The 26,041-nt window shown below is 44.4% G+C and overlaps 1 protein-coding gene across 1 annotated transcript in view; it reads left to right on the plus strand.

Moving 5' to 3' along the window:
- Positions 1–12,830, plus strand: part of TNNI3 (troponin I3, cardiac type) — a 52,533-nt gene extending 39,703 nt beyond the window's left edge. Inside the window, exons 6-10 of the mRNA XM_066572399.1 lie at positions 1,279–1,410; positions 4,546–4,635; positions 8,956–9,141; positions 9,680–9,785; positions 12,671–12,830. Of these exons, the coding sequence (XP_066428496.1) occupies positions 1,279–1,410; positions 4,546–4,635; positions 8,956–9,141; positions 9,680–9,785; positions 12,671–12,681 (525 nt within the window). The 3' untranslated portion in view covers positions 12,682–12,830. The remainder of the gene's footprint in view (positions 1–1,278; positions 1,411–4,545; positions 4,636–8,955; positions 9,142–9,679; positions 9,786–12,670) is intronic.
- The last annotated feature ends 13,211 nt before the right edge of the window (positions 12,831–26,041 follow it).

Genomic DNA, 26,041 nt, shown 5'->3' on the forward strand with positions numbered 1-26,041 from the left:
CAAGGTTGGAGTCCATCAGAACCGATAGCCTTTCAAAAAATAAGTCATCTACTGTGACTACTGGTGTCTCCGAGTTGGGGAAGGGGGGAGGGGAAACTTTTATTAGAATGTTTATCAAAGTTTTTATATTGTTTAAGGCCTCGGTCACACGGACGTTTTTAGGTCCGATTTGCAGACGCGCTTGCGATTTGCAGATTTATAGACTCAATGCAAAGTAATGGGATCAGTCACATGTCCGTTTTTGATGCGGATGTGCCGATAATTTTAGGACACACCGATCCGCAGAACGCATGTAACTGCGTTCTGCGCAAATCGGTGCTTGCATATGCGCTCAATGGGGCCGGCGGCAGCAGCGCTGGCCCCATTGAGAACATATACTAAGATTGTTCTCCTCTGCCACAGCTGTGCCACAGCTGTACCACAACTGTGGCAGAGAAGAATAATGTTCTCCCATTGAAGTCAATGGAGCCGGCAATACAGCTGGCTCCATTAAAAGCAATGGGCTGCCGGCAAGCGCTGGATGAATTTTCGGGGAAGGGCTTAAAATATAAGCCCTTCCCCGAAAACCATCCTGAAAGTGTGTAAAAAAAAAAAAAGTATACTCACCTTTTTCCTGCAGCCGGAGTTCAGCCTCGTCTGGCCGGCAGTTCTCCTGAACTGCTCTGTGTAGTATTCAGCAGCCGGGGATTTAAAATCCCCGCCTGCTGCATGAGCTGCCTCTGATTGGTCACAGCCCTCACCAATCAGAGGCAGCTCTCACTCACCCATTCATGAATTCATGAAGGCAGCTCTCAGCTATTGAATGACAGCTTATATTTTAACCCCTTCCCGAAAATTCATACAGCGCTTGCCGGCACCCCATTGCTTTTAATGGAGCTGGCTGTATTGCCGGCTCCATTGAATTCAATGGGCGAACAGCCCAGCGGGCAGCGCTGGGCCATTTAGCTGAAAACGCTGCTAGGTGCAGATTTTTCAGCGAATCGTCGGCAGCGGTCACTCGATTTGCGGATGCGCATCCGTTATGCGATCCGCAAATCTCAGGAAAAAATGCCCGTGTGACTTAGGCCTAATGCTGTTAAATAAAATGGCTGCTCTGGCCAAAATGATCCAAAATATACAGTGTCGGTGTTTTATTGCCTGGGTTAGAAGAAGGAAAAGGAGGGATTGAAATAGGTGGATGTAATGTGAAGAGTACAGCACTACATGACTCTGCTATACCCGACTCATGCACATACTATGCACTGCTAATATTTTTTTAATTCACATTATTCGTTTTAGAGCCTGATGCTTCAGATTGCTAAGAATGAAATGGACCATGAGGAAGAAGAGAGAGCTCAAGAGAAGGAGAACTACTTGGCTGAGCACTGCGAGTCCCTACAACTCTCCGGATTATCTCGTTCTGAGTTGCAGGTAAAGGACAGATATTTACCGCGCATGTTATCAAGGTGTCAGAACATTTCAAACACAGACATGAGTGCTTATTGTATGAAATGTACACAATATGTGTGAATATGCCATAGTTCTGGAGGCAAACAAGTATAGAACTTCTATAAGTACTGTGGTGTGGGGCAATTTTGAGTCTTATATTAGCGCTGGTCAGTGCAGGGCAAAATGCTGTGCGATTGGATGACGCAGCTTTCTTTTCCACCCTACCCCATTCAATGTATGAGCTGAAAGCAGCAGGAGCCACTCATCCAAGAGTCGAGCGCCCTCCACCCAGCAGAAATCGACACTAAGCATGGACCCCCTTGTGCTTGCTAGCACCCACATCCCGCTGTGCGTTTGTGTACAGCGTTTTGATGTGGGCACTGAATGTATCAGGTACCGCTGGGTACAGAAGCCGGTGAGCAACACCCCCCGGGTTGGTACCGCCCACATCATGCTCTACATCCCTGTGCAGCACTTTGATGTGGGCGCTGCAGCAGGAGTGGCCAGCCACATGTTCGTGAAGCAGAAGCAGCTTGTGTATGGCACAGTGGAGTGAGTTTAGAGGAGATGGCTGAAAAGTTTCTTTATGACTCCCCGTAAAATACTTGTTGGCATATTCTCCACCCGAGAATTAAACAGGAAATTCTTTGCCCATGGTGGGAGGGAAGGGGCTAGCCAGGTAGTAACTCCTACTGTTACTTCCTGGCTAGCTAGATTGTGAGTGCGGGGTGGTGGCTGTCCTCCTCTGACTGCAATTCAATGGTGGGACTTGAATGTAGAATGTCCTGACCAAAGTCTGAGAGGCTTATTGCTAAGGGGCCCGACCCCGCACATAAATACCCTACCTGTCCCCTAGAGGTAGAGTGAATATAGCACATCCTATCTACACTTCTAACTACAAAGATAAGTTTAAATGGTGATAAGCTGTTGAAGGTCATCATCTCCCTTCATGATATAGGAGCCTAATTGATAAATAGACCACTGACCTGGGAATATAGGCAGTGATTTATTTAGCTGTTGACAGGTAGTATAAGGCCTTTACTTTCCTCCATAACTGTAGGGGTCCATTGTAAATTTGTTCACTGCACCGCCAGACAGTGATCTAGGCCATCTGCAAGCAAAGGGGTAGTGGACAAAGCGTCACATTGAATAATAATCTCCCCAAATTTGAGGGATCGCTTGGTCCACTATATATCCTAAGAATTCCATCACATGCGAATGCTTTTCAGAATGACAGGGACAGTGCAATCTCTTTAAACCATTCAGAAACAAATACACACCTACCTCCTATTAAGATATATAATAATGTCTTTTATATATATCAAATACCCAACCTTTTTTTCTCTGAACATAGACCCCTGATGAGACTTGATACACTTGAAATGCATTGGTCCATTTTCAGGGTATATTTACGGTGTGATACCTATGTACTGGGCTTTTTGTGCCCAAAGTCACGCTAGAGTCACTGTTTTCTACACCTGGATAGAGGACATTCTCTCGCCTCAGATTTTTGCTGATGCGATACGGGTTGGAAATATCCAGGGGATAACACTTTTTGTTGTATGGTCCATATGTGTATAGTGCCTAGGGAACGGGTTATTTTAAAATATTTAAATAAAAGTTATATTTTATTTTTATACCTGTAGCTTTTTTAGAGGAATATAGAATACAGATCGTAAGACCAGTGACCTCCCAGCGGGCAGATATGGTACAGTTTCTAGATGCTCATGTGCTGATGCATCATGTGATTGATATCACAGAATAGTGAAATACAAAGCTGGGGGAAATCTCAGCAACTGAAGCATCAGATAGGAGGCGGCACTGACAGGTAATAAAGAGCAGATCTCTCTGTGGCAGAACATGGCTTGTCAGGGTCTTTAAAGCTGGACATGCAGCAGTCTGCTGATCACTGGGCTGGCTTCAGTTATAAAGCTATAAAGTTATAAAGTTATACAGAGCCTATAAATGATCTATTCACATTGGTTTGTATCCTAATATATAAATTATATAGATGTATTATTATTAGATATATTATTATATGATATGAGATGTATTATATTATATGAGATGTATTATTATAAGATATGGAACATACGGGGGGGAAATTTACTAATCTTTTCGTGGCTAATGATGGATAATAAATTGGACACATTTTTAGACACTTTTGTCTAACTTTATACTTTCTATTGCCAGGCTTATTTTGCAACAATATTTTGGCACATGTTGTAATATTTAAGCCCTTCCCCAACAAGTCACGCCCTTCTTCACTAATTAATGCCCCTTGTCAACAAAAGTGCAGTGAATTTTTTGGGGGGGCATTTGCTTCATAAATAGGCTAAAGCTGGATTTAATATTGTGCAAGCAATATGCCAAATTTTAGTGCATTTTACAACAAAGTCGCAATTAGTAAATCTGCCCTACTGTGTTAGCATAGTAAAATGTTAGGCTGAAATAGGTCAGAGTAAGGCCGCCTGCACATGAACGGATTTTTGTAGCGGAATCCGCAGCAGGCATGTGCACCGCGTATCCACAGTACCGTCCATAGTACGCTATGGAAAAGCGCTTATTCCTGCACACTTGCCGAAACCAACTGAGGTTTCCGCGAGCAGAGAAAAAATCACTGCATGCTCTATTTTTGTGCAGATTCCACACGGACGACTTCCATTGCAATCAATAGAAGTTGTCCAACCAGCGGCTTTTGCACAATTAACATTACGGACAGGTTGAGGATTCCGCTTAATCGCCGCAGTACAGAAAAAGAAAAAAGAACACAGGTACACAGAGTCGCCGGCTGCGGGCTCCCACATGCCCAATCCGGCTCTGCTGTGTGCTGTTTTAGGTCTTAAATCCTGTGCTGATTTCTGTTATACTACATCTGTATAGGGAAGCTATTATTTGCTTTGCTAAATAAAGTAATTTTAGTTGTACAAAGCTAGGAGGGGCAAACGGGAAATGAATATATGCAGCCAATAAGTGCTTTCTAGTGGTCACTGCAAGCAGCCATTGTGTCAGTGTCACTGCAGTCAACTTTTTCCTCAGTGTGTATCAACAAAATACATCTCAAAGTTTTTAAGTATGGTGACCATCGTTTTAACCAACGTTCTGTTCTATTTGTAGGATCTGTGCAGAGAACTCCACGCAAAGGTTGATGTTGTGGATGAGGAAAGATATGACATGGAAGCCAAAGTCAATAAAAACATTACTGAGGTACTTGTCTTGGAACTCAGCGTCTTCAACAATTGGATCACTGACTCCAGGGCCCTTGGTGTGCATACGCGCTACTGACTAATCATACTCCACTGGTGAAGGTCCTCCTTCTTGTACTAGCAGAGCCTCTACAATCTGTGTCACAGCGTCATGTAACCATAACTGCCCACAAATGAATAGATGGCCAAGCAAAACACCTCTAAGAGGCGGACATGGAAGCATTGGAAGCCATTGCTCTCCAATTAGAACCATTGCACCAAATGTAATCTATTTACAGTATCATCAGGTTTCCATTGTCACCACTTATCATAGATTCATAAGATTAACTATTACAAGACATACTCTCTAACATACAGTACTATAGGCTTGCATTGTGCAGACATATGCCAAAATTGTTACGTCTGAATTCCTATTTTTGTGGATACTCTATAGTGCTGCTTACAACGCTTTTAAGAACCACGATTTTTAGACTATAGTCTTGATGAAAAAAGCTGCAACTATTCTTGACTTCTCCTTAAAAAACTGAATACTAGCTGAGTTCAACTGTACAACTTTGTAGGACTTTTCAGGTCAGTTTTCTCCTTGTCATGCTGGTACATCTAAAGGTACCAGTATGAACCACTAGGTGGACCCCAGGCTCAGTTTATAAAACAGTTCTCAGCATAACACACAGTTCACTGTAATAAAAATATAATGTAATACAATCTTTTAAACTATGAGATCAGATATGATTAGTAACATTCACTTCTAAGAAACTACAAACCCATATTCTAGAGTGGACATTGCTTATGGGTACTTTCATGCATGATTATCCTTGGGCACTGTAAAGTAGCACCAGTGTGCATATTTAATTTGAACAGACCAAAACTTGGCGTTGCTAAATTAGAGAGCAACCAACTCCTCTGACAGGTCTGCTTTACTAAATACTTGGGTTCACCATAAAATATCAATTTTCAAACACATTTTCTCTGTGTTGTGCCGTTCCTCTGTTATTCCTCTTGAACATTTGCCTGGTACTTCCAGTACTGATTGGACAGTTTAGCCATGTGGAAAGACACATCCTCAAGTGGTAACACCCAGCAGGCAGTTTATTCAGAAATTTCTAGGAGGAACAACAGAGGAATGGCACAATGCAGAGAAGATGCTCTACAACTGTTTCAAGTGGAATATGAGTATTGTAAAAGCAGTTGCCTGGAGAGTTGTCAAGTGAGGGGTTAATGTTTGCATGAGACTGGGAGATGCCTGCAATGTAACAATATTTGTCTAGTCATGTGATCTATGTTGTCTATAAGTATGAGTGCTTTGGGTGTAGTCTGTAGTTGTTTTTCCATTTCTTCTGTGTTCCTGAGTAAGAGTGCCAGCCCCTCTGTGGAGTGTCCCTACCCTTATCCTCCTCTGGAGATTTCCCTCATCCAGGAGCGGTGCCTGTCAGATAACTTGGCCTGCAGGATCGGTGTCATCCTGTGTTTTCCTCCTGGACCTTAAGTCTACAGTTTTGCCTGCATGGCCGTCTTATATACGCGTGCCTTGTATTCCGTTCATATCAAGTAATGTTTTGCCAGGCTCTGAGCATTCCTAGGGACCTGAGGTACATTACACAAGTCTGCGACTCATTAATTTACCGCCGAGGGTCATTCCGGTGAGTAATGGTGCAGTGGCGTCACCCGTGACAACTTCAACGCAATTTCACATGTTTATTGGCCATCCCTATCCTAATGGTTGTCCAGAAGAGACCCAGCACTGCCCTGGCTGAGGCTACGTGTGTCCCTCCGGGAGGGAGCCCGCTAGCTGCCGCCATGCCAAGCATGCACCTTAGTCTCCTAGCTCCTCAATGTATGCCCTGCATCCGGGGTCACCCTATGGGACGCTGCATGTGTGTGCAACTTCCCTTAGAAATAACAACGGACTACTGGGGCATTTTTCTTTAGGCTGCCTGTCCACGGGCATAGTGATATCCTGCGGCGGAGGAGCGGTGGACAGCTGATGGTTCTCCACGCTGAGCCTATCTGACAGATAGGCTCGCTGCTGAGAATCACGGCTAATCGCAGCATGCTGCGATTTAAAAACTATGAGCGGAGAATTGCTGTGATTCTCCACTAGTGGACAGCGGGGCTTCACATTCCATAGTAGTCTATGGAAAGCGTTCACTGCGTTTCCCGCGGCCGGATTATCGCCGCGGGAAACGCAGTGAAAAATTGCCCGTGGATTTACTGTGCTTTGCAGCAATATTAGTGTTTTTCTAAATGGAAACATTGAGATTGTGCATGAGTTGCAGAAAGGCCACAACTTGACCTTGACTCCATCAGCTAAGTGTCACTGTGGAGTACTAATTTAAAGGCCTAAAGCAGTCAAATACCTACTATAGAGGCAAAGCATGCAGTTTCTATTGGAGGAAGAACCTGCCTCCTCTTCAGTTTCTAAACTTGTCATTTAGTTGATAGATTGTAAGACCAGTGAGACTACGGAACTCTACCTGAGGACGTGATGATGGCAAATTTTATAAGAGTACAAGAAGGGCCTTGGAAGCCTTTCTTAAGCGATACAATATTACATGTTATAATCATTAATAATTTCAAAAGGGTTGTTTAACAACGGATTATTCTGATTGCCAAATTGGAGTCAGAAAGGAATTTTTCCCTTAAGTGGGTCCAAATGGCTTCTACCTCATTGGGGGGTTTTCTTGCCTTCCTCTGGATCAACATTGGGGGTGAGGGGGGTAATAGGCTAAACTGGATGGACATAAGTCTTTTTTCAGCCTTACATACTATGTTACTATGATACATTTTGGTGCAGAACCCCCAGCACTTCTTTCAGGATGAGCAGTGCTACGCAGACCTACACCAGCTCTATAGACACCAGAAAGAGACTTTCACTGGATTTCCCCTTTTCGCTTATAGGAAGTTCTGCTCTTATCTCCACTTTGCCCCACTCCTCTTTCTCAACATCCTGAAGCCTCAGCAAAGTGAAACTGACTAGCTAGAAATAGCAGTCACATCTCGCTGCACGGTTAACCCATTCCTTACTGCTATTCTGGTTAATGTACCCTTGGAACCAGCAGAATTCTTCATTTGTCCTCATCTTTCAAGTCAACAATTCTGTTCTGCTGCCATATCTGATTTTGTTCATTAACCCATAGATTTCTCATAATTGTTTATTATTTAAAGGGATTTTCCAGGACTAGAATATCAATAGTCTATCTTTAGGATAAATCTCAAGTAAGGGTTTGGCTCCAGACATTCCAGCCGATCCATTGACTGTAGCAGAGGCGTAACCTGAAGCTCCTGGGCCCCAATGCAAAATATATACCAGGGCCCCCAATTTTAATGCTTTGTTCATAGTACTGGACTCCCTGTATGGATAAGAGAGCCTTATGGGCCCCCTAAGGCTCCTGAACCCGGATGCAACCGCATCCCCTATAGTTATGCCCCTGGACTGTAGGAACAACAGTATGTGTTGGAGATGGCTGTGGCTACTATTGCAGCTCATTTTTATTCACTTTAATAGGACTGAACTCCGGTTGCTGCAGTACCAGGCACAGCCACTACAAGCAGTATAGCACTATGCCTAGTAAAACATGAAGAAAGCTGCCTACCCCATTAGTCAGTTGATTGGCAGGGGAGCTGGGAATCAGTCCCCCGCCAATCTGATATGGATGGCCTGTTGTAATGATAGGCTAACAATAACTATTGTAGTTCTGGAAAACCCTTTTAGGTCACACAGTTCATATATGTATTTTTTTCCTTTCCTATGGGAATGCCTTTTTATTTAAGTCACATTATAAAAATACCCTTGTGGGGTGGCATGAGGATACTCATTGCCTGAGTGTGCTATCTTCAGCTGTGTAAGCCCAGGGATCTTCTCTGGCATCTGCACAGTAGAAGTCGATTGGACAAAATGTGTTCAGTTTTTTTTTTTCTTTTGCAAAACGTAATGATTATTACAACAATATCCAGGGAGCATTATAAAGTGTATGTTTCACTTATGTATGGCAAGTCAGATGCATGAATAATTTCCAAATATTGCCTTACTTTGCTTCTTAAGGCATATATGTGTATGCAGAATGGGTGACTCCTGTACGTCCCTCTTACCCCCTTTTATTGGCTAGAACAGGAGGCCATTGACATAGAGGACCTCTCACTCTGGTGGAAATGGCATGTCCATGCTTTACGTGGTAAGGCATTCATTTGACAAAAAAAACAGAACAGGATTTTTGAATGCATCCTGGTGACATTTTTCCTTCTTGGTTTAGTATACAAGCAGCCTCATCCTATCTTAGGGTTAATAATTGTGCCCTTTTAACAGAAGATTGTCTCCTTACAGATTGGGGATTTAAATCAAAAGATTTTTGACTTGCGTGGAAAGTTCAAACGCCCAACACTGAGAAGAGTGCGCCTATCTGCCGATGCCATGATGCGGGCACTCCTGGGCACTAAGCACAAAGCTGCAATGGATCTAAGAGCTAATCTTAAACAAGTGAAGCAAGCCAAAAAAGATGATGTAGATAAAGTAAGTCAGACTTTTTCAAAATTTACATTTATGAATGTTTGACTTGGCCAAATGTCCTTGTGTTTAGGGAGGTAAGCCACTGCCAGACAGCTCTGGCGGTAGCCTATCTCTTTCGAAAAAGTAAAGGATTGGAGTGTCCCTGATCTGTCTTTCTCCAACATTATTTGTCAGGGTAAGGTTGAGCCGCCCCATACACATTAGAGAATCATTTGGCTCTGCCAATATCATTGGGTTTGGACGACTAAACTCTGCGTATGGGGGCCATAGGTTTTTCTGTGCACAGCGTGTGGCCAGGGCACCATTGAAGAAAGGTGTAAATGTGTTTCATTATAGTGATTCTATGTTGTTTGATAGTTGTATGGCTACTGCAGTAGTTGTATCCACTCTGAGTGTTGCAATGCGAATTACTGCCCCTTCTGGTCTTACATGAAGTACAACATAGTATAAAAGTTTAGAGTGTTTCTTTAAATCTTGTGGATTAACCATAGTCCAGAGCAATAATGAACTACTGATCGCAATGTCTGATTGGCCTGTTTAGGAAATACGTGAAGTTGGAGACTGGAGAAAGAATGTCGATGCTCTAAGCGGAATGGAGGGCAGGAAAAAGAAATTTGAATCATCTGGTGCAGTGCAGAATCAAGAAGGTATCACTGTAGTGCATGTTTACTTTCCCTTCTATGTATAACCAATATATGACAGATACTTTTTGTGCAAACAGGAAATATTTATTTTTTCATACAAAAGCACAATACTCTTAAAGGGGAGGTCTCGCGAAAGCAAGTGGGGGTATACACTTCTGTATGGCCATATTAATGCACTTTGTAATATACATCGTGCATTAAATATGAGCCATACAGAAGTTATTCCACTTACCTGTTCCGTTGCTAGCGTCCTCGTCTCCATGGTTCCGTCTAAATTCGCTGGCAGCTTGCTTTTTTAGACGCGCTTGCGCAGTCCGGTCTTCTCCTTTCAGCACGAGCCGCTTCAGTGTGCTCCCCACTACAGCTCTTCTGCACATGCGCAGACGAGCTGTCACTGCTCGGGAGCGCGCTGGAGTGGCCATTCTGTACCATCCTCTGTTAGAGGAAGGTGCAGAAACTGGAGCTGCCCAGCGGAGAAGCCCAGCCCAGCAGCCCAGCTGTCCCGAGAAGCCGCCCAGGTAAGTGATGGGTCGGGGGGTGATCTTCACTAACAGGTGAAGGTCCCGGGCCACAGCGGTAGGCCCCGGAGCCCAGCGCTAGGTTCCGGAGCCCAGCGCTGGGCTCCGGAACCTAGCGCTGGGCTCCGGAACCTAGCGCTGGGCTCCGGAACCTAGCGCTGGGCTCCGGGGCCTAGCGCTGGGCTCCGGGGCCTAGCGCTGGGCTCCGGGGCCTAGCGCTGGGCCGAGGGGGCCTTCGTCTGTCAGGGTCTAGCGCTGGGGAGCCGGGGCGGTAGCGCTGGGGAGCCGGGGCGGTAGCGCTGGGGAGCCGGGGCGGTAGCGCTGGGGAGCCAGGGGGTAGCGCGGGGGAGCCGGGTCTAGCGTGGGGGGGCCGGGGGCTGCGCCGGTTACCTGCTACCTGGCGGTGGGTGACTGGTCGGCCGTGTTCACTCCAGGGGTCCGGTCGGCGGCTGCGGGGCGTCGTGTTGTCATGGAGACACAGCTGGCAGCGTCTCGGGAGCGCGCACGTCGGGCTACAGCAAGCGACGGGAAAAAAGCCGGCGGCCATCTTGGGGAAACTTTTATAAGTTGCTGAAACGCTGGAACGGTAAGTACAAACCAGCTAGAAAAGTCATTTACAGGGGGGCTTAGTAATGTATGCTTAATTAGGGGGACTGGGCAAAAAAAAAAATTCACTGCTTCCTCGAGACATCTCCTTTAATGGTTTCTGTCACATTGGTATGCAAGCATATTAGTTATAGTCTCTAGAGGTACTGTGGTTCCCCAAAAATAAGACACTGTCTTATATAATTTTTTGCCCCCAAAAGAGGCACAGTGTCTTATATTCGGAGGGTGTTTTAATACCTAGCAGGCGCCGTCCCGGTCCCTCTTTCACTGCTCTCCAGGCACTCCGGCATTCTTACATGTCCTCCTCAATGGTGACAAAGCATTCTCTTCCTGATAACGTGTGTTGAATACATCATTGAATGACTGTGATTGGCTCATCAAGCACTGCTTGTGATTGGCTGAGGCCATGGTCTTGAGCCAATCACAGCAATCTCTTGCTGGAGGCGGGGTATTCAACCCACGTTACCAGGAAGAGAATGCTCTGTCACCTCTGAGGACGACACGGAAGACTGCCAGAGCGCATGGGGAGCAGCAATTTACACAGTCTCTTGTTGAGGCCTGGAGAACTGTGTTCCACAACACAAATCATCCAGGGGCCTGGTCACACCCAAGAAGGCTGCCAGTTCTTGCTTAAACTTCCATGTCACTATCTGTCTAAGGGAGACTCTGCCTACCACAGCATACCCTGCCTAGGCGTTATTCGTAGGCTTCTTGTGTATATATCACAGCTTGAGCAAGTTCAAAGGTGGGCAACCAAAGTAATAAATGGAATGAGCGGACTACAATACCCAAAATTGGGGTTATGCACTATAGCAAAAAGACGACTGAGGGGCGACCTAATAACTATGTATAAATATATCAGGGGTCAAAACAGAGATCTCTCCCATCATCTAGTTATACCCAGGACTGTAACAAAGGGGCATTCTCTACGTCTAGAGGAAAGAAGCTTTCTACTTTGACATAGAAGGGGGTTCTTTACTGTAAGAGCAGTGAGACTATGGAACGCTTTGCCTGAGGATGTGGTGATGGCGAATTCAATAAAAGAGAGTAAGAGGAACCTGGACACCTTTCTTAACCGTTTTCCTATATTGAAAGTGGGGATGGAAAAATGAAAAAAAAAAGGACCGCAGCAGGAAGGGGTTAAAACCTCTCCTGCTATAATGTAGCAGAACAGTATCCTTTAATAAAAGACAGCACTCCAGTATTTCATGCTTGGGTGAATTTATTATTCCAACCACAAGTGTGCCATAATACAAGAGCTAATACTCCGGACTATAATGCTGGAGCCTATTTTCAAGCTAAAGCGGTGCACTTAGCTGCCTCTCAGTGTGAATTCAACTAAGCATGTAATGCAGCATTAGACTGTATTTACATGGGCTATATGAGTCGTGTCCGAAATTCTTAGGCGCAACTGGCATCGCACAACACACAGACACTGCATCCGTTGCCAACAGACACATATTCAAGTGAAAAGCTGCCATAAAATGGGCATTTATAAAACTATCAGGTGCAATCTATAGTACTTCACATGTGGAAGAGGGAAAATTGGGCCCCCTCAGGTACCGCTACCTCTGCACCCCTATATCTACACCACTGTCTATCTTTAACTTACTTTAATTACAAAGCCACAATTAGTTTGAAAATTAATTTTGTATGAATGTTCTATGAATACATTGTATACGCTGACCAAGAGTTATTTTCTGTACTTCTGCATTTCTCAATTGTCTACCATTATTCTTCTACTTTGTCCCTTGATTCTTTTAGGTCACAAGTAGCACATATGAAGTTACACTGGAAATTGTCTCACGATCCATCATTCCTTTGTTGAGCCTGTTCATCATTTTAGTATTTTGTGCTTGTGACAATAGGATAATCGGGTTACATCCACATATTGTCTGTGCTCTGTATTACATATCACAAATAAACGCCAAAGTTCAGTATATGTCAAAATATTGTGCAATTTTTGGAAAACTAAAAGCTATGAGAGGTAGGAGTCTACACCAATTCTAGGTTTTGGTATTATCCAGCAGGCCAAACGTTTCATAAGGATTCCCTTATAGGAAGCTTTCCATCTGGTGACATGGTATGGTGACATTAGTGGAAGTACACGACCCCAAAATGCTACCTTAAAAATATAATTTGCATTACTTGCACCCAAATTTCATCAGTTCTGGTCATATGTATAATAAACTATCACTGAAGTTAAAGGACGAGTCTCACCTGGAACCCCTTTCCATGTGTCCTATTGGGGAGTCAGTATTAAAGGGGTTCTGTCATTAAGAAAAAAAAATTCTATACTTACCTATTCCTTGCCCGCCAGTCTACTTACCAGATCTTCGCCTCCCCTATTTTCTCATGAATCCTGCAGTCTGGGGGAGGGGGTCACCTCACCTCCAGCTGGTTGATTCCTCTGCTTTCTGTGAGGTTACATACATTGCAGTCTTCTTCTGTTACGTCACAGTTCACAAGCCAGTAGGTGGAGTGCTGATCTACTGCAGAGACTGCTCATGCGAGCTGTCTCAGCAATAGATCAGAATTCCTTCCTAGACAGTGAATGCTACAGCACAGGGACCTGACCTTCACTGACCCGGCCGGAAGAGAATGCGAGGAATGCAGCTTTCATAACAAGCCAGCGTGAGGTGACCTGGGGGGACTGAACAAGCTCAGCCAGGAGAAGGTGCAATAAGGAAACTGACAGAGGAGGAAATGGTGAGTATAGATTTTTTTTTTAATGACAAAACCCCTTTAACAATGTATTACTTGGTTGCCCTCTAATTCGAATGGGCCCATGCAATGCTACATTTCCCCAGCAATGAGCACTGCAGAGCAAAGGATCAGCTGCATTGAGCAACCCTTTACAAATGGCTGGTAGTGAGGTCAGACCCTTAGCAATCAGTTGACTGACAAGGCGGCTTCAGTCTCTAGAATGGGTTATCCACATGGGTTACCCCTTTAATGGCACCAGTTCAACTCTTTCCACTGTCTGATGTCTGAAGACATTATGATTTAACCCCTTGAGTGGCGGGTTTCCTACCACCCTGTCGTGCCCACCAGGGCAGGTTTTTTAAAATGGTCTAATCATTGAATTTCAACTAATTTTGCAGTTGCGTCTCAAGAGCCATAACTTTTTCATTTTTCCATTGACATGGCCATATAAGGGCTTGTTTTTTGCGGTACAAGTATGATTTTTTAAACAGGGGGGAGGAAAAAAAGAAATGGGGAAAAAAGAAAAAAAGGGGCCATGTCATTAAGGGGTTAAATGTATTAACTTCCTTCTCTGGGTCATTACGACGCATGGATACCACATGTGTGATTTTATTTTTGATTTTTTACAAAGTAAAGGGAGAGAAGTGTTTTTATTATTTTTTTTATTATTTTTTTACTTTTTTTTTGTCCCTTTAGGGGACTTCCACAGGGACCCATCAGGACCCCCTGATCACATTCCGGGGGTCCGATGGTGACAGCCCTTTACATGCTGCAGTGACAGCCCTTTACATGCTGCAGTCACATAGACTGCAGCATGTAAAGGGTTAACACAGCAGAGATCGGAGGTTTTCTCTGATCTCTGCTGTAAGAGCAGGTACCTAGCTGTCCTCTGACAGCCAAGCCGCAGCTCTCCCTGCCACAGAGACCATCGGCTTGCTTCTGACAAGCCGATAGTCTCTATGGCAACCTGTAAACAAAGCAGGAGATTGCCGGCAGATCGGCAATATCTTCTGCTGGTTTTTCAAAGCCCTTGCTTTGTTCTCTGTGGGACTGTGCAGGCAGAGCACACTGCTACAGCTTGTGGCATTGTGCTCTGCAGCTCCCACAGTGATACATAGCCCGGAAATCTTCCGGGCTATATCACTATCGGCAGTGGAGCTGGTCCCGGAGAATTTCCGGGCGTGCCACTCAAGGGGTTAAGGCTGTACAGCTCCGATTTGGGAAGACTTCCGTCGGGTTCTCTTACTGTATTTTGCCAGCCTCTCTGCTGTCGGAGCCTATCCAGCGTGTCACGTAATGCAGTACTGGCTTTATCCAGCAGATAGTGCCATTGTATAATGGCAGAAAAAGAGTAAGCCCCCCCCCCCCCCCCAGGAGAACCAGGATACAAATTGGATTGGAAAGGGTTAATATTAGAAATTCTAAGTTCTACAAAGACCAGCACCATCAGTTTCAGGTACTTTGCTGAGCCCCGGAGTTCCTTCTTTCAGAACATCAGTGGGGATATCAGCTCATAGTCACACCCCACAGTTATCATCTGACTTGAGCTGTGAATCATAAGACTTTAGAAATTGGGGTCCCCCTTTGAGACATATAATTGAACTATACACTAATGATGGAGGCAATAATGCAACAATTTAAAAAAATATACATTTTATTTTTGCTGTTGCCCTTTGGAAGCTACACTCATTATTCATGGCTCGTCGGTCTTCATGACTATTATGATTTAGCAGAGTTGGATTTGCCATTCATTGTTACAAAAGAAACACGGGATAATTAATTTCTCTGGGGACGCATCCTAATACAATGTGCTGCAGATACCAATACATACAGTGTGTGGAGTCATTTATATGAACTCCATCATTTCAATGGTATTAATAGTTAGAAGTAAATCCACGTCCTTCATTCTTTGTGAATGATGCCCACACAGTCAGTTTAGTTATGTATTCACGGTCTATGGAAACACTTCTGTGCAGTGCTGAAGGTTCCTGTACATGGCTCACATACCAGTCATTGTCCGTACGCTGCCTGCAGGGAACAATATGTCATTGTCTCACCAGAACAGCTGACTGTGGAGAAGAAGAGGGATAGTTACCAGCAGATAAGTATTCTACATGTGTTGTATCACATCACTGCTTCACTGTTTTCCTTGTCAGTTCACTTCCAGTAACACTCTCCATGAAAGAAGTCTTTCACTAATACAGTAAATAGTCTTCTGACAAGCGAGACCTGAGAATGTGTGAGGGATACTACCAATATATCATTAAACCATCTATTTTATTACTTATAAAAGTAGATATCAGGTATATGGATATGAGGCAGAAAGTCAGATACAGCGTTTCCCTAAAAATAAGACTCTGTCTTATATTAATTTTTGTCCCCAAAGAGGCACAGTGTCTTATTTTAGAAGGATGTCTTATTATACCTACCTAGCCTTCTCGGTCCAGGCCCTGCCGCTGTTCTCCAGAGCTCCAGCGTACTTGCCGCCCACAGAAGATCAATTTCAGGGTATGGGATTCATAAATCCCGCCTCCAGGAAGCGATGGCTATGATTTTTGAGCACTGTTCAGCCAGTCAATTCAACGCTCGGTGAACCAATCTCAGAAAACGTGTTGTGTAGGCAGTATTTATGAATTTTGCTGAGCTGCGGCATTGATTGACCTATTCATAAATCCTGCCTCCACAACATGATGGCTGTGATTGGTTCTTGAATGCTGCTTAGCCAATCAATCTAGTTCTCGATGAACCAATCACAGCTAACGCATTGGTTCGTTGATCGCTGCATCGATTGGGTTAGCAGAGCTCGAGAACTAATCACAGACATCACTTCCTGGAAGCGGGATTTATGAATGCCGTAACCAGGAAGCGATCTTCTGTGGGCGTCCGAGCACTGCAGCAAGCGTGCTGGAGCTACAGAGAACACTCAGGGGACCCGGAACGAGATTGCTAGGTAATGTATTTCTTTTTTATATAATGCAGCTAGGGTTTATTTTGTAGGTAGGACTTATATTTCAAGCCTCCCTGAAAATCTTGAAAAATCAGGGTAGGGCTTATTTTTGTGGTAGGTTTTATTTTCAGGAAAACAGTGTATATCGCAAACAAAGAAACACCAGATCCCAACCAGCAAACTAGGGATGTCACTCACGGTGCACAGATTTGCTCTGACCAAATTCTGCCAAAATCCAGCTTCACAAAATAATCATTTTTATTGATATAGATTAAAATCTTGAACTGTAAAGCTCTTCTAGATAGATATATGGCAAGCAGTTAGAGATAGAAAACAAATATATACATATTTCAGTCTGTATATACATAGTACAGTTCCAAGAAACAGTAAGTGAACCGTTTGGAATTATCTGGATTATTGCAAATGTGATCTGGCTGCTATCTAAAGGCCCATTTACATGCAAAGATAATCTTTTGAACAATTGAAAGTTTTAGTGATCTTTTTATATAAAGTGTTAATGGCCAGTAATGCTCATTAACATTTTATCATCTTCATTTGAATGTAAAAGGGCCTCCAGGAGCTGTGACTAATCACAGGCCCTGCTGTGCAAACAGCTGCATTGTTCTTCACAGGGCTCCTGGTCCTGGCAGAATATAATGTCATCTCCCAATTACCACGGAGAACACGGCATGTGGTCTATTGACAGATACTTTATCTCTCTGTGTCTAAAGAAAGGATTTTAAGTTCACCTTAAAATCATCATTCAGAAGAAAAGTGCACAGTGGTAGCATCTACATATAACTATTATCGCTCATTTTTGGTTGTATGAACGAATTTTGAGCAATAAACGTTACGTGTAAATGGGCCTTAAGTCACAGTCATAGACAAGCACATTTTAACTAAAGTAATAACACACAAATAGTTGTCCCGCTCATGTCTTTTATTGCGATTTTTCTCAGTAATACAAACCAAGTCATCTTGTAGATATGATACCTTTTAAAGGCTAACAAAAATACATGATGTTATAGAGAGCTTTCAAACCTACTCAAGATTCTTCTTCAGGTATAATGTCTTTTATTGAGCACATTGAGTAAATAGCCAAAGTGCAGGGAGAAAAGGTTAATGACTGTCCAAGAGCTAAGTAGCCAATGATGTTTCAATTAAGAAGATGAGATAGAAAGTGCTTGTTTCATAGGCGCTTTACCTATTAAATAAGAATATAGAAAGCCTGGTTAATGATAAATCTGTTCTTTTGAACAAAGATTCATTAGTGTGAACTATGCAAAGTTCTTAATGCAAAGAACTTTCAGAAGATATCAGAAGACTTGTTAGGGACTAGAGATGAGTGAGCATACTCTCTAAGGCTAACTACTCGAGCGAGTAGTGCCTTAGTCGAGTATCTGCCCACTTGACTCTAATGATTCGGCTGCCGGCAGCGGGGGGAGAGCAGGGAGGAACGGAGGGAAGATCTCTCTCTCCCTCTCTCCCCCTGCTCACTCCCGCAACTCACCTGTCACCCTTGCCAGCAGCCGAATCTTTAAAGACGAGCGGGCAGATACTCGACTAAGGCACTACTCGCTCGAGTAGTTAGCCTTAGCAAGTATGCTCGCTCATCTCTATTAGGGACCTTTCACACAGAATGGAATATTCTGCAACAGTATTGTGGAATATGCCATCCCTAAATTCCGCACTGAAATCTGCACTACTGACTGCAGATTTTGTTGTGGAATTGCCATCAGATTTCTGCTATTTTCAATTCCACAACAAAATCTGCATGTTAGCAGTTTGAAATTTGAAGCTAAATATTCCGCAGGAGGGCATATTCTGCAATGCTGTAGTGGAATATTCCATCCTATGTGAAAAGTCCCTATTAGAGCTGTATGAAGCTAGAAAAGGCTACAAAAGCTTTGCTGAATACCGGGGTGTATTTAAATCCATAGTTATTAGAAAATTATCTAAAAAAAGGAGAAAATTCTGAACTGTTGAAGCTCTGCCTAGTCACAGGGTCCCGGTAAGAGCACTAAAAGGCTCAACAGGTAAATCTTAATTGCAGCTACAGGAAACATTTGGTGGAGATGATTTCTGCTGAAAGAGGATTTACAGGTTATTAAAGTCAAGGGTTTGCTTACTTTTTCCCCCTTTAGGGCGAGCACCCACTGGCGTTTTTTTACCTGCGTTTTGCGTTTTTCCTGCACAGGCATAGAGATAACATGTGTTCCTGTCCACTGGCGTTTTTTTTGCGTTGCGTTTGCGTTTTTAACATAGGAACTGTCAGTTGCATATGTGTCCCTATTTTTCTCCTAATGCACCCATGAATGTCAATGGAAATTAACGGAAAACGCAGCGAAAACGCCGCGAAAAACAAACCGCGAGAAACGCGGCGAAAACGCTGCGTTTTTTTCCCGCGGAGAACGCAAACGCCAGTGGGTGCTCGCCCTTACTATGGATTATACTCAATAAGGCTAGTTTTATACAGGCAATCGTGATATCGCTGCAAGAAAAAAGTGGCAATATCACAATTTTACTCATGAGATGTCTGAGCGTCAGCGATGGATAGATAATTAGGCCCAATGTCCAAGGGTGGGTTTGATTTGTGGAATCCGCACAGGGCACCCGCGCAGAAGATCCACAAATCAAGCCACCTATAGAGATACATGGGCGCCTGCAAATGAAATACAGCATGCCGATTTGATCTGCGGACCTTTTGGTCCAGAAAAAAAAAATCGCAGCATGCTCCATTTCAGTAGATCCACACGGACAGCTTCCATTGAAGTCAATGGAAGCCATCTGATCTGCAGCTCATCCGCGGGACAGCAGGAGTTTAAAAAAAAAGAACTCCACTGCACATGTGTAGCGGCACACCGGCCGGTGCTTCCGCACACATCCGCAGGGAAGGAAATAGAAGACCCCAACAGGTAAGCAGGGTCCTTAACCACAGGCAGGGTCGGATTCCGCTGCGGGCTACACCCATGAACATGAAGCCTTACCCATCGATTCTTGCCTAAATTTAACCCTCACAAAGTGATGTAGAAATGATAGATCAGCCCTATGTTTAAATATGGTCATGGAAAGTTGTGTTTTCACCTGGTCATGCTTTGGAAATTTGGTTATTATAGGCTAAGTTTAATAACTCTGCCGTTGCCACAACCTATATGACTTAGGATTCTATAGACAATACATGAAACACAAAATCCCAAAGGTGTTGTCCTAAGAGCTTAGTATGTGAGTTTCTGGAGGAATTTGTAGAGCAAATAATCTCCGTTGCCAGGTAAATGTTTGCAGCCAGGTTAGAAAGAGTTTCATCTAAAGGTCAATGGAAGATGGATTGCAGAAAGCTATAAAAGAAGTATACCAGGTGACCTCCTGCTCCAGGAGAACAAAAAAACCTCCAAATAATTCTTCACTTATTCATCTGGCAGCGTTACATAATGACAGTCTTAGGCTGGTTCATAAATGTCTTGTCCAAGCAAGTGAAAAAGCCCAGCAAGCTTGGAAGAGCATTTCTGCTATTGAGCGGCATACAAAATAAACACCATATAAGTAAACTCTTGTGTTCGTTGGTTAATCCACTCAATGACAGAGAAGCATGTGGGAATGTCAATGAACAGGTAAGGTTTGCTACATCATGAATATGGAGACCCATTCAAGGATTAGTAGTATAGAATGAACTGACGAAACAAAAGAAATGTAAACACTTAATAATTACTCATTAACGAAAAGGATGAGTATAAGCCGCTTTGTTGAGTAGGCAAAAATAATACTAGACGTTCCACTTTCCATGACTTTTGTGGTGAACAACATTGCATGATCCTACGATGATTCATTAGATGTTGGTCCCATTAAGGACCACCTATTAATTTAGAAATAAATCAAATCATAGGATCAAATTTACTAAAAGGGGGTGTACTGGAATAGAAAACATGGCCACTTTCTTCTTGAAACTGTCCCACACTAGTGCATAGGTTGTATAGTATGTGATATCATTCCGTGTAAATTGACCATAAGACTAGTTGCGGGTAAAAAATATTCAGGGTTAAGGCATTACTTAATTCATGCATCATTCATTTTCCTGGGCGTCGTCCTGCTTTCCCTGTAAATGAACTTCTACATACTTTCTTCGAACACGTAAATGGTTACCTGCCCCAGGCATGCTAGCTCAGCTGTAGGGCATGGCCAATTATTGTCCTATTTACCTGAGCTATGAATCCTTCCTCTTTGCCTCAGTGGTGTTGTGAGTTTCTCTCTTCTGCATTTATCCTCTTTTTGTCCAGTGTTTGTCTATTTGTTGTGCTCCTAGCTCTGCACTTTACCTGTCAGATAACCCTTCGTCTGTTCCGCTGTCACGTTCTTGTTCGCTTGTCTGCAGTTCCTCAGTTTCTGCTCTTTTCCTGTCCTCAGTCTGTCTTTTGGTTTTTACAGTGTTTTATCCTGTGTCTTCTCAGGGTTAGCAAGGCCCCAGAGGAGGACTGCAGGGTCATTCTTATCAGGATGCCAGCCCCGCTTCTAGGCAGGGCTGTCCCTTTTCTTCTGTACTAGCTGAGGGCTAGGTATTTTGTCCATAGGTCTCCTCTCCGGACTGTGTCACATTCGCCTGGTATATTCACCCCCAATCACCAAGGGTCATCTGTCAACCTTGCTGGATTGGTCCTACGCCTACCCGGTAGGTTGACCCAGTAGTTCCACATCCATAGCCTTAATAAACACACTTCTGCGTTGAGTCCAATTTCTTCTCCAATACACTATGCAGATAATTAGACATACATGATTGATAAGGCTATATTACCCTTAGAGCACTTGGTTCAATTTAAATAATATTCAAACAGTAGTTAGCACTATAACCTTGCAGGACTGAGGTCTTGGGGTTGAACCTGACCAAGGGCAACACCTGCATGGAGTTTCTATGTTTCATTGAATTCAATGAGAACTGTGCCTGTAATATCAACCTTGGCTGCTGTGCTATGGTCAGTGTGATGTGCTTTCTGCACTCTCCATAATGACAGCGGCATCAGTAATCAGCTGAGCAGCGGGAATCCGAGTGGCCGATCTATTGCTGAGCTGACCTAGGAATAATAGTGAAGAGCAAATAGTGGAACAATGGGTTTGTGTCAGTATAAGGCCAATTTCAGCTCAATCATTGTGAATTGGGACAGCTGATTCAGACTCCCTTTACAGTCAATGGAAGTAAAAATTGGGTTCACTAATTTGCCCTCCAGAAGGTCCCCAATGTACCAGTGCCCTCCAAATTGCATGGGAGTATGGCCAGAGATCTGAGGAACATCTGGAGCCTACCTTAAATTGGTAAAAATAGTGTACAGTCACTCATAGCACTGAAAACAAAAGTAGGCCCAAATAGGGTCTTCTAGATCAATAATTGCACCAAGGATGACAGCTTGTTTTAAAAGCAATGTCATAAATTTTACAAGGAGAAATTCTACCATGTGAACACAACACTCAATCACAGACCTGCTCCAAGGAACAGCTGTAGAGCTACCAAAAATTACGATACACAAGACAACAGGTGTAGTGCTTGTTTTAGGTCAAAATGTTTTTTATTAATATTTCGTGCAATCCATACAGTGGCATTGACACTCATTTCAAAAATATGCATTTCTGTGATATAACCACTATTGTAACCTGCATTACAAGTGTCTTAAAATCTGTACCAAAATTTAAAGTGTTTATGTAACATGGTATACGATAATGTAGAATAAATCTAAAATTTCTACTGGAAGGTTTCTGTGAATTATTATACTACCAATCAGCGTAGTTATACCGGCTCTTACAAACTAAAAGCTCTATAGAAGAGGAAGAAGGAAGAAAAGCAGAAGAGGAGGGGAAGGAAAAAGGAAAGAAAAATGTAAGGCGCTTGAGTCCAGTGGCATTTGCAAACCCCATAACTGTTGCTGACTAGGTAGAGCTCCGTTCAACAGCCACTACTCGAACCCTCCCGACAAACGGAATGTCAGCAAGGTCTCCAAGACAGAGTAGTAAGCCAAGTATTTAGCATCATCTCTAGCTCTCAATTCCTCCATCCCGCTTCGGCGCGAGACAACCCCTTTAAGCATCTCCAACACAAGTCCGATGTTCCTGGGCAAAATCTAGCTATACATGCTGCGGTGCGATACCATCTTGTTATAAGTTTATAGTTCGGCTCTTGGTGGCTACCTGAAGCCAACATCTTGTAGGTCAGATGCAGGGCCTTAGTCCACTCATCCTCCAACAGAGCTCGCCCCAGTTCTTTTCCCCAGGATCTCTGCATTCCCCCACCCGGGTCACAGTTCCCCAGCTACCAGAATACTATAGACTGCGGATATATCTCCACTCAGATGATAGGGGCCATCACACATTTCCTCGAAATTGGATAATGGAAGCAGTGCTCTGATAAAATTGCCTATATGTAGGTATTGGAACCTCGTGCCTGTCATAGGCTCCCCCCTCACCCAGTGGTATAGTTTCATCCTTATTAACCAGATCCCGAACTCTAGGTGGTTGACACCCCAGTCTGCCCAACAATGGTAGTCCTATGTCAACTTTTGGGAAATCTGGATTCCCCACAATGAGGGGCCATGGGCCCAGTATATTCACTAAGTCGCCCCTGATTGCAAAGCCATCCCAAATTCTCAAGAGGGAGTTCATAAAGAGAGAGACCCCAAAGCTGCTATGACCCAGTTCCCCCCTAAGCCAGAAAAGCCCCTTGACCCGACCCAAGGTAGTTTTGCTCTATTTCAACCCACCGTTTGGAGGACCCTCCGTGTACCAAGTCTAATGCCGCTTTATAGATCGCTGATCTATAGTAAAGGAGCAGATTAGTGCCTGTTTTAAAAGCAATGTCATAAATTTTTAAAGGACAAATTCCACCAGAACAGCCAAGCACAGGTCATCTCCCAGGGAAAGGTGTAGAGCTACAGCTATTTCTTGTGCTTTAGAAAATTTTCGTTTTGGGAACAGGAGGAGGAGGAAGAAACATGGTGGAAGCAGGAGGAGAGCAGCAGCAGTTCCATCATCAGCAACAGCACCTTGAGGACAGAGTGTGCTCCAGTATTATTGTATCTTGACACCACCGGAAGCTATGGGTTTGACAGGAGGAACGCCCCTCTCAAACCCCTAGCTCCCGATAGGGTCAAGGCTGGAAGCTCTAAGCTGCAGCGTGTGTATTGACTAATGCCTAGGCTGCAGCCTTAGGCTGAGGGTTAGTTGTCTTCTTAGGCTGACATTATTAGATGTAATGTTGCCATCTTTGACAGCATGAACATCTAATAATGTAAGGCTACGAAGAAAAGTAACCGTCAGCCTAAGGCTGCACCACAGGCACTAATCAATACACACGCCACAGTGATCAGTGTCAGCGGACCAGCTGCCGCCTCACTGCATTCTCCCAGCAGGAGGCTGTCAGGTCCATGCTGGCCACTGGCTCTGTGTTCCGTAATGCCCATTTCCTCGCTCAGCACTCCCAATTGTTGCCTCAGCCCGCGCATGTCGTTCACCGCCAGGACAGCTGGCCGTCCGGCCGCCGTCTCTGTGCTGCATCCTGGCATGTGGCTGTCACCTCTGTGCCACCTGCTGCCTCAGGGTTACATGTCAGTTCCCCCGTGATTTCCGGACGCAATTAATGCCGCAGGCCGTGCATGTAGTACACCACCGGGACGTCCGCCCACTGCCCACGTAGCGGCATCCGGCTGTCACCTCTGTGCCTCCCGCCGCCTCAGGGCTCCATTATGTCGGCTCCCCCGCTCTCCGCTCCTAATGCTGCCGCAGTCCGCGCTTGTGCTCCAAAGCTCCTTTAGTGGCCTTCTAGGACCTACAAGCCAAGCAGCTGTGCAGCCAATCACATTCAGGGGGCGTCACCCCCCTGTCAATCTTTACTCCACCAGCAAGATACAATAATACCCTGTGCTCCTCCAGGAAGCATGAGAGGTGTAGCTCCATATTTCCATATTGACATATTTTTCATTTGGGAGGAAAGTAGGTGGAGGAAACAAGGTGGAAGCAGGAGAAGGAGAGCAGAGCACCTCCACCAGCAGCAGCAACATCACGTTGGGGGCACAGTATGGTCTTTGATATAAATCTGTGCTCAGTCATGTATGATTAAAAAAATTCCAGTGAGTTAACTATTCAGTGAAATCTGCCATCAGGGTGTAAAAATCAGGTGAAATCCATGCATGATTAACTTTTATAAACATCAGGCAATCCACATTGTCTGTGGACAGGTGGATGCATCTGTCACTTATCACACTCCCAGCTGTGCTAAGCACCCTTTCTGATAAGCACACTGACAGTGGGGCAGGCAAGCACCTCTAAAGCATGATGTGCAAACTCTGGCCACTCATCAAGCTTAGGCACTCAGAAGTCCAAGTAGCCAATACCATGTTTGAGTACATCCACGTGGGAGATAACATAGTCTTGGACTAACATGGATAATTGCTGTCTGTCACTGCCAGTCCTGCGCTGTGCTGTTGCTGCAGGCTACAATGGGTTTAAAAAACCTCTGTTACACTTCCTCTGCCACTGGTAATGGTGCTACTGTGGCGGCCTCCTGCTCATCTGCCATGACTCGCAGAGTTCCGATCCATTGCAGATGATGCATCCCCACGGCCACGGGGAAATGCTCTGCTAAAGCTGATCAACAGTGTGTCCTGATACTGCTGCATTTTGAGGTCCCTCGTCACTGCCAGAATTTTGGCCTTGTAGTGGGAATCAAGGAGGGTGGTCACCCAATAATGATCTGATGTTTTGATGTGGGCTATGCGACAGTCCTTCTGCAAGCACTGCAGCATAAAAGCACTTACATGCCTCAAAGTGTCTAAGGGTAATGGCTCCCATTCCTTGAAGTTACGCCTTCGGCTGGTCCCACCATCCACATAGAATAGCTGGGACTAGTGAGGGATGGAAAGAAAGTTGCATAGCTCTCTTCCCTGCTTCTGGACGTATATTATCCCCTGCTCTTCCTCTACCATACTTCTGACATGGGCTGAGAAATATGTTGGAAACGGCGCCCCCTTTCTTGCCTAAAGCCATCCTCCCTGTGGTGTTGAGTAATGGCAGACTGGCCAGACAGTTGGGAAATTGATATCCCTTTTCTCCTCCTCCTCCTCCTACTATGACAACAACATATCACTGTCCCTGAGGCCTTGTAGCATCTATTCCAGCAGACAGATAACAGGGATGGTCATACTGATCACTGCGTCCTCATGGATTCATCAAAGCAGGCTAAATGGCACAAACACCTTTGATCTGCAGCCACACCACAGGTGTCAAGTGACTGACCTCCATATAGCACTTACTAACGCCATATACCATCTGGTACTCTGTGATTATTCTCTACTGAAGGCTGAGCCTCTGCAAGTTATGCAACGTGGAATTCCACCATGTAAGCATGTCACATGTAATTTGGGGTCGCTTGAAGTCCCATCTTCTACTACCTCCACCACCACTACTACCGACACGTCCCCTGCCATTTGCTTTTTTCATGTTATCTTTTTTTA

Source organism: Eleutherodactylus coqui, chromosome 6 (assembly GCF_035609145.1).
Source record: "Eleutherodactylus coqui strain aEleCoq1 chromosome 6, aEleCoq1.hap1, whole genome shotgun sequence".
Taxonomy (NCBI): Eukaryota; Metazoa; Chordata; class Amphibia; order Anura; family Eleutherodactylidae; genus Eleutherodactylus; species Eleutherodactylus coqui.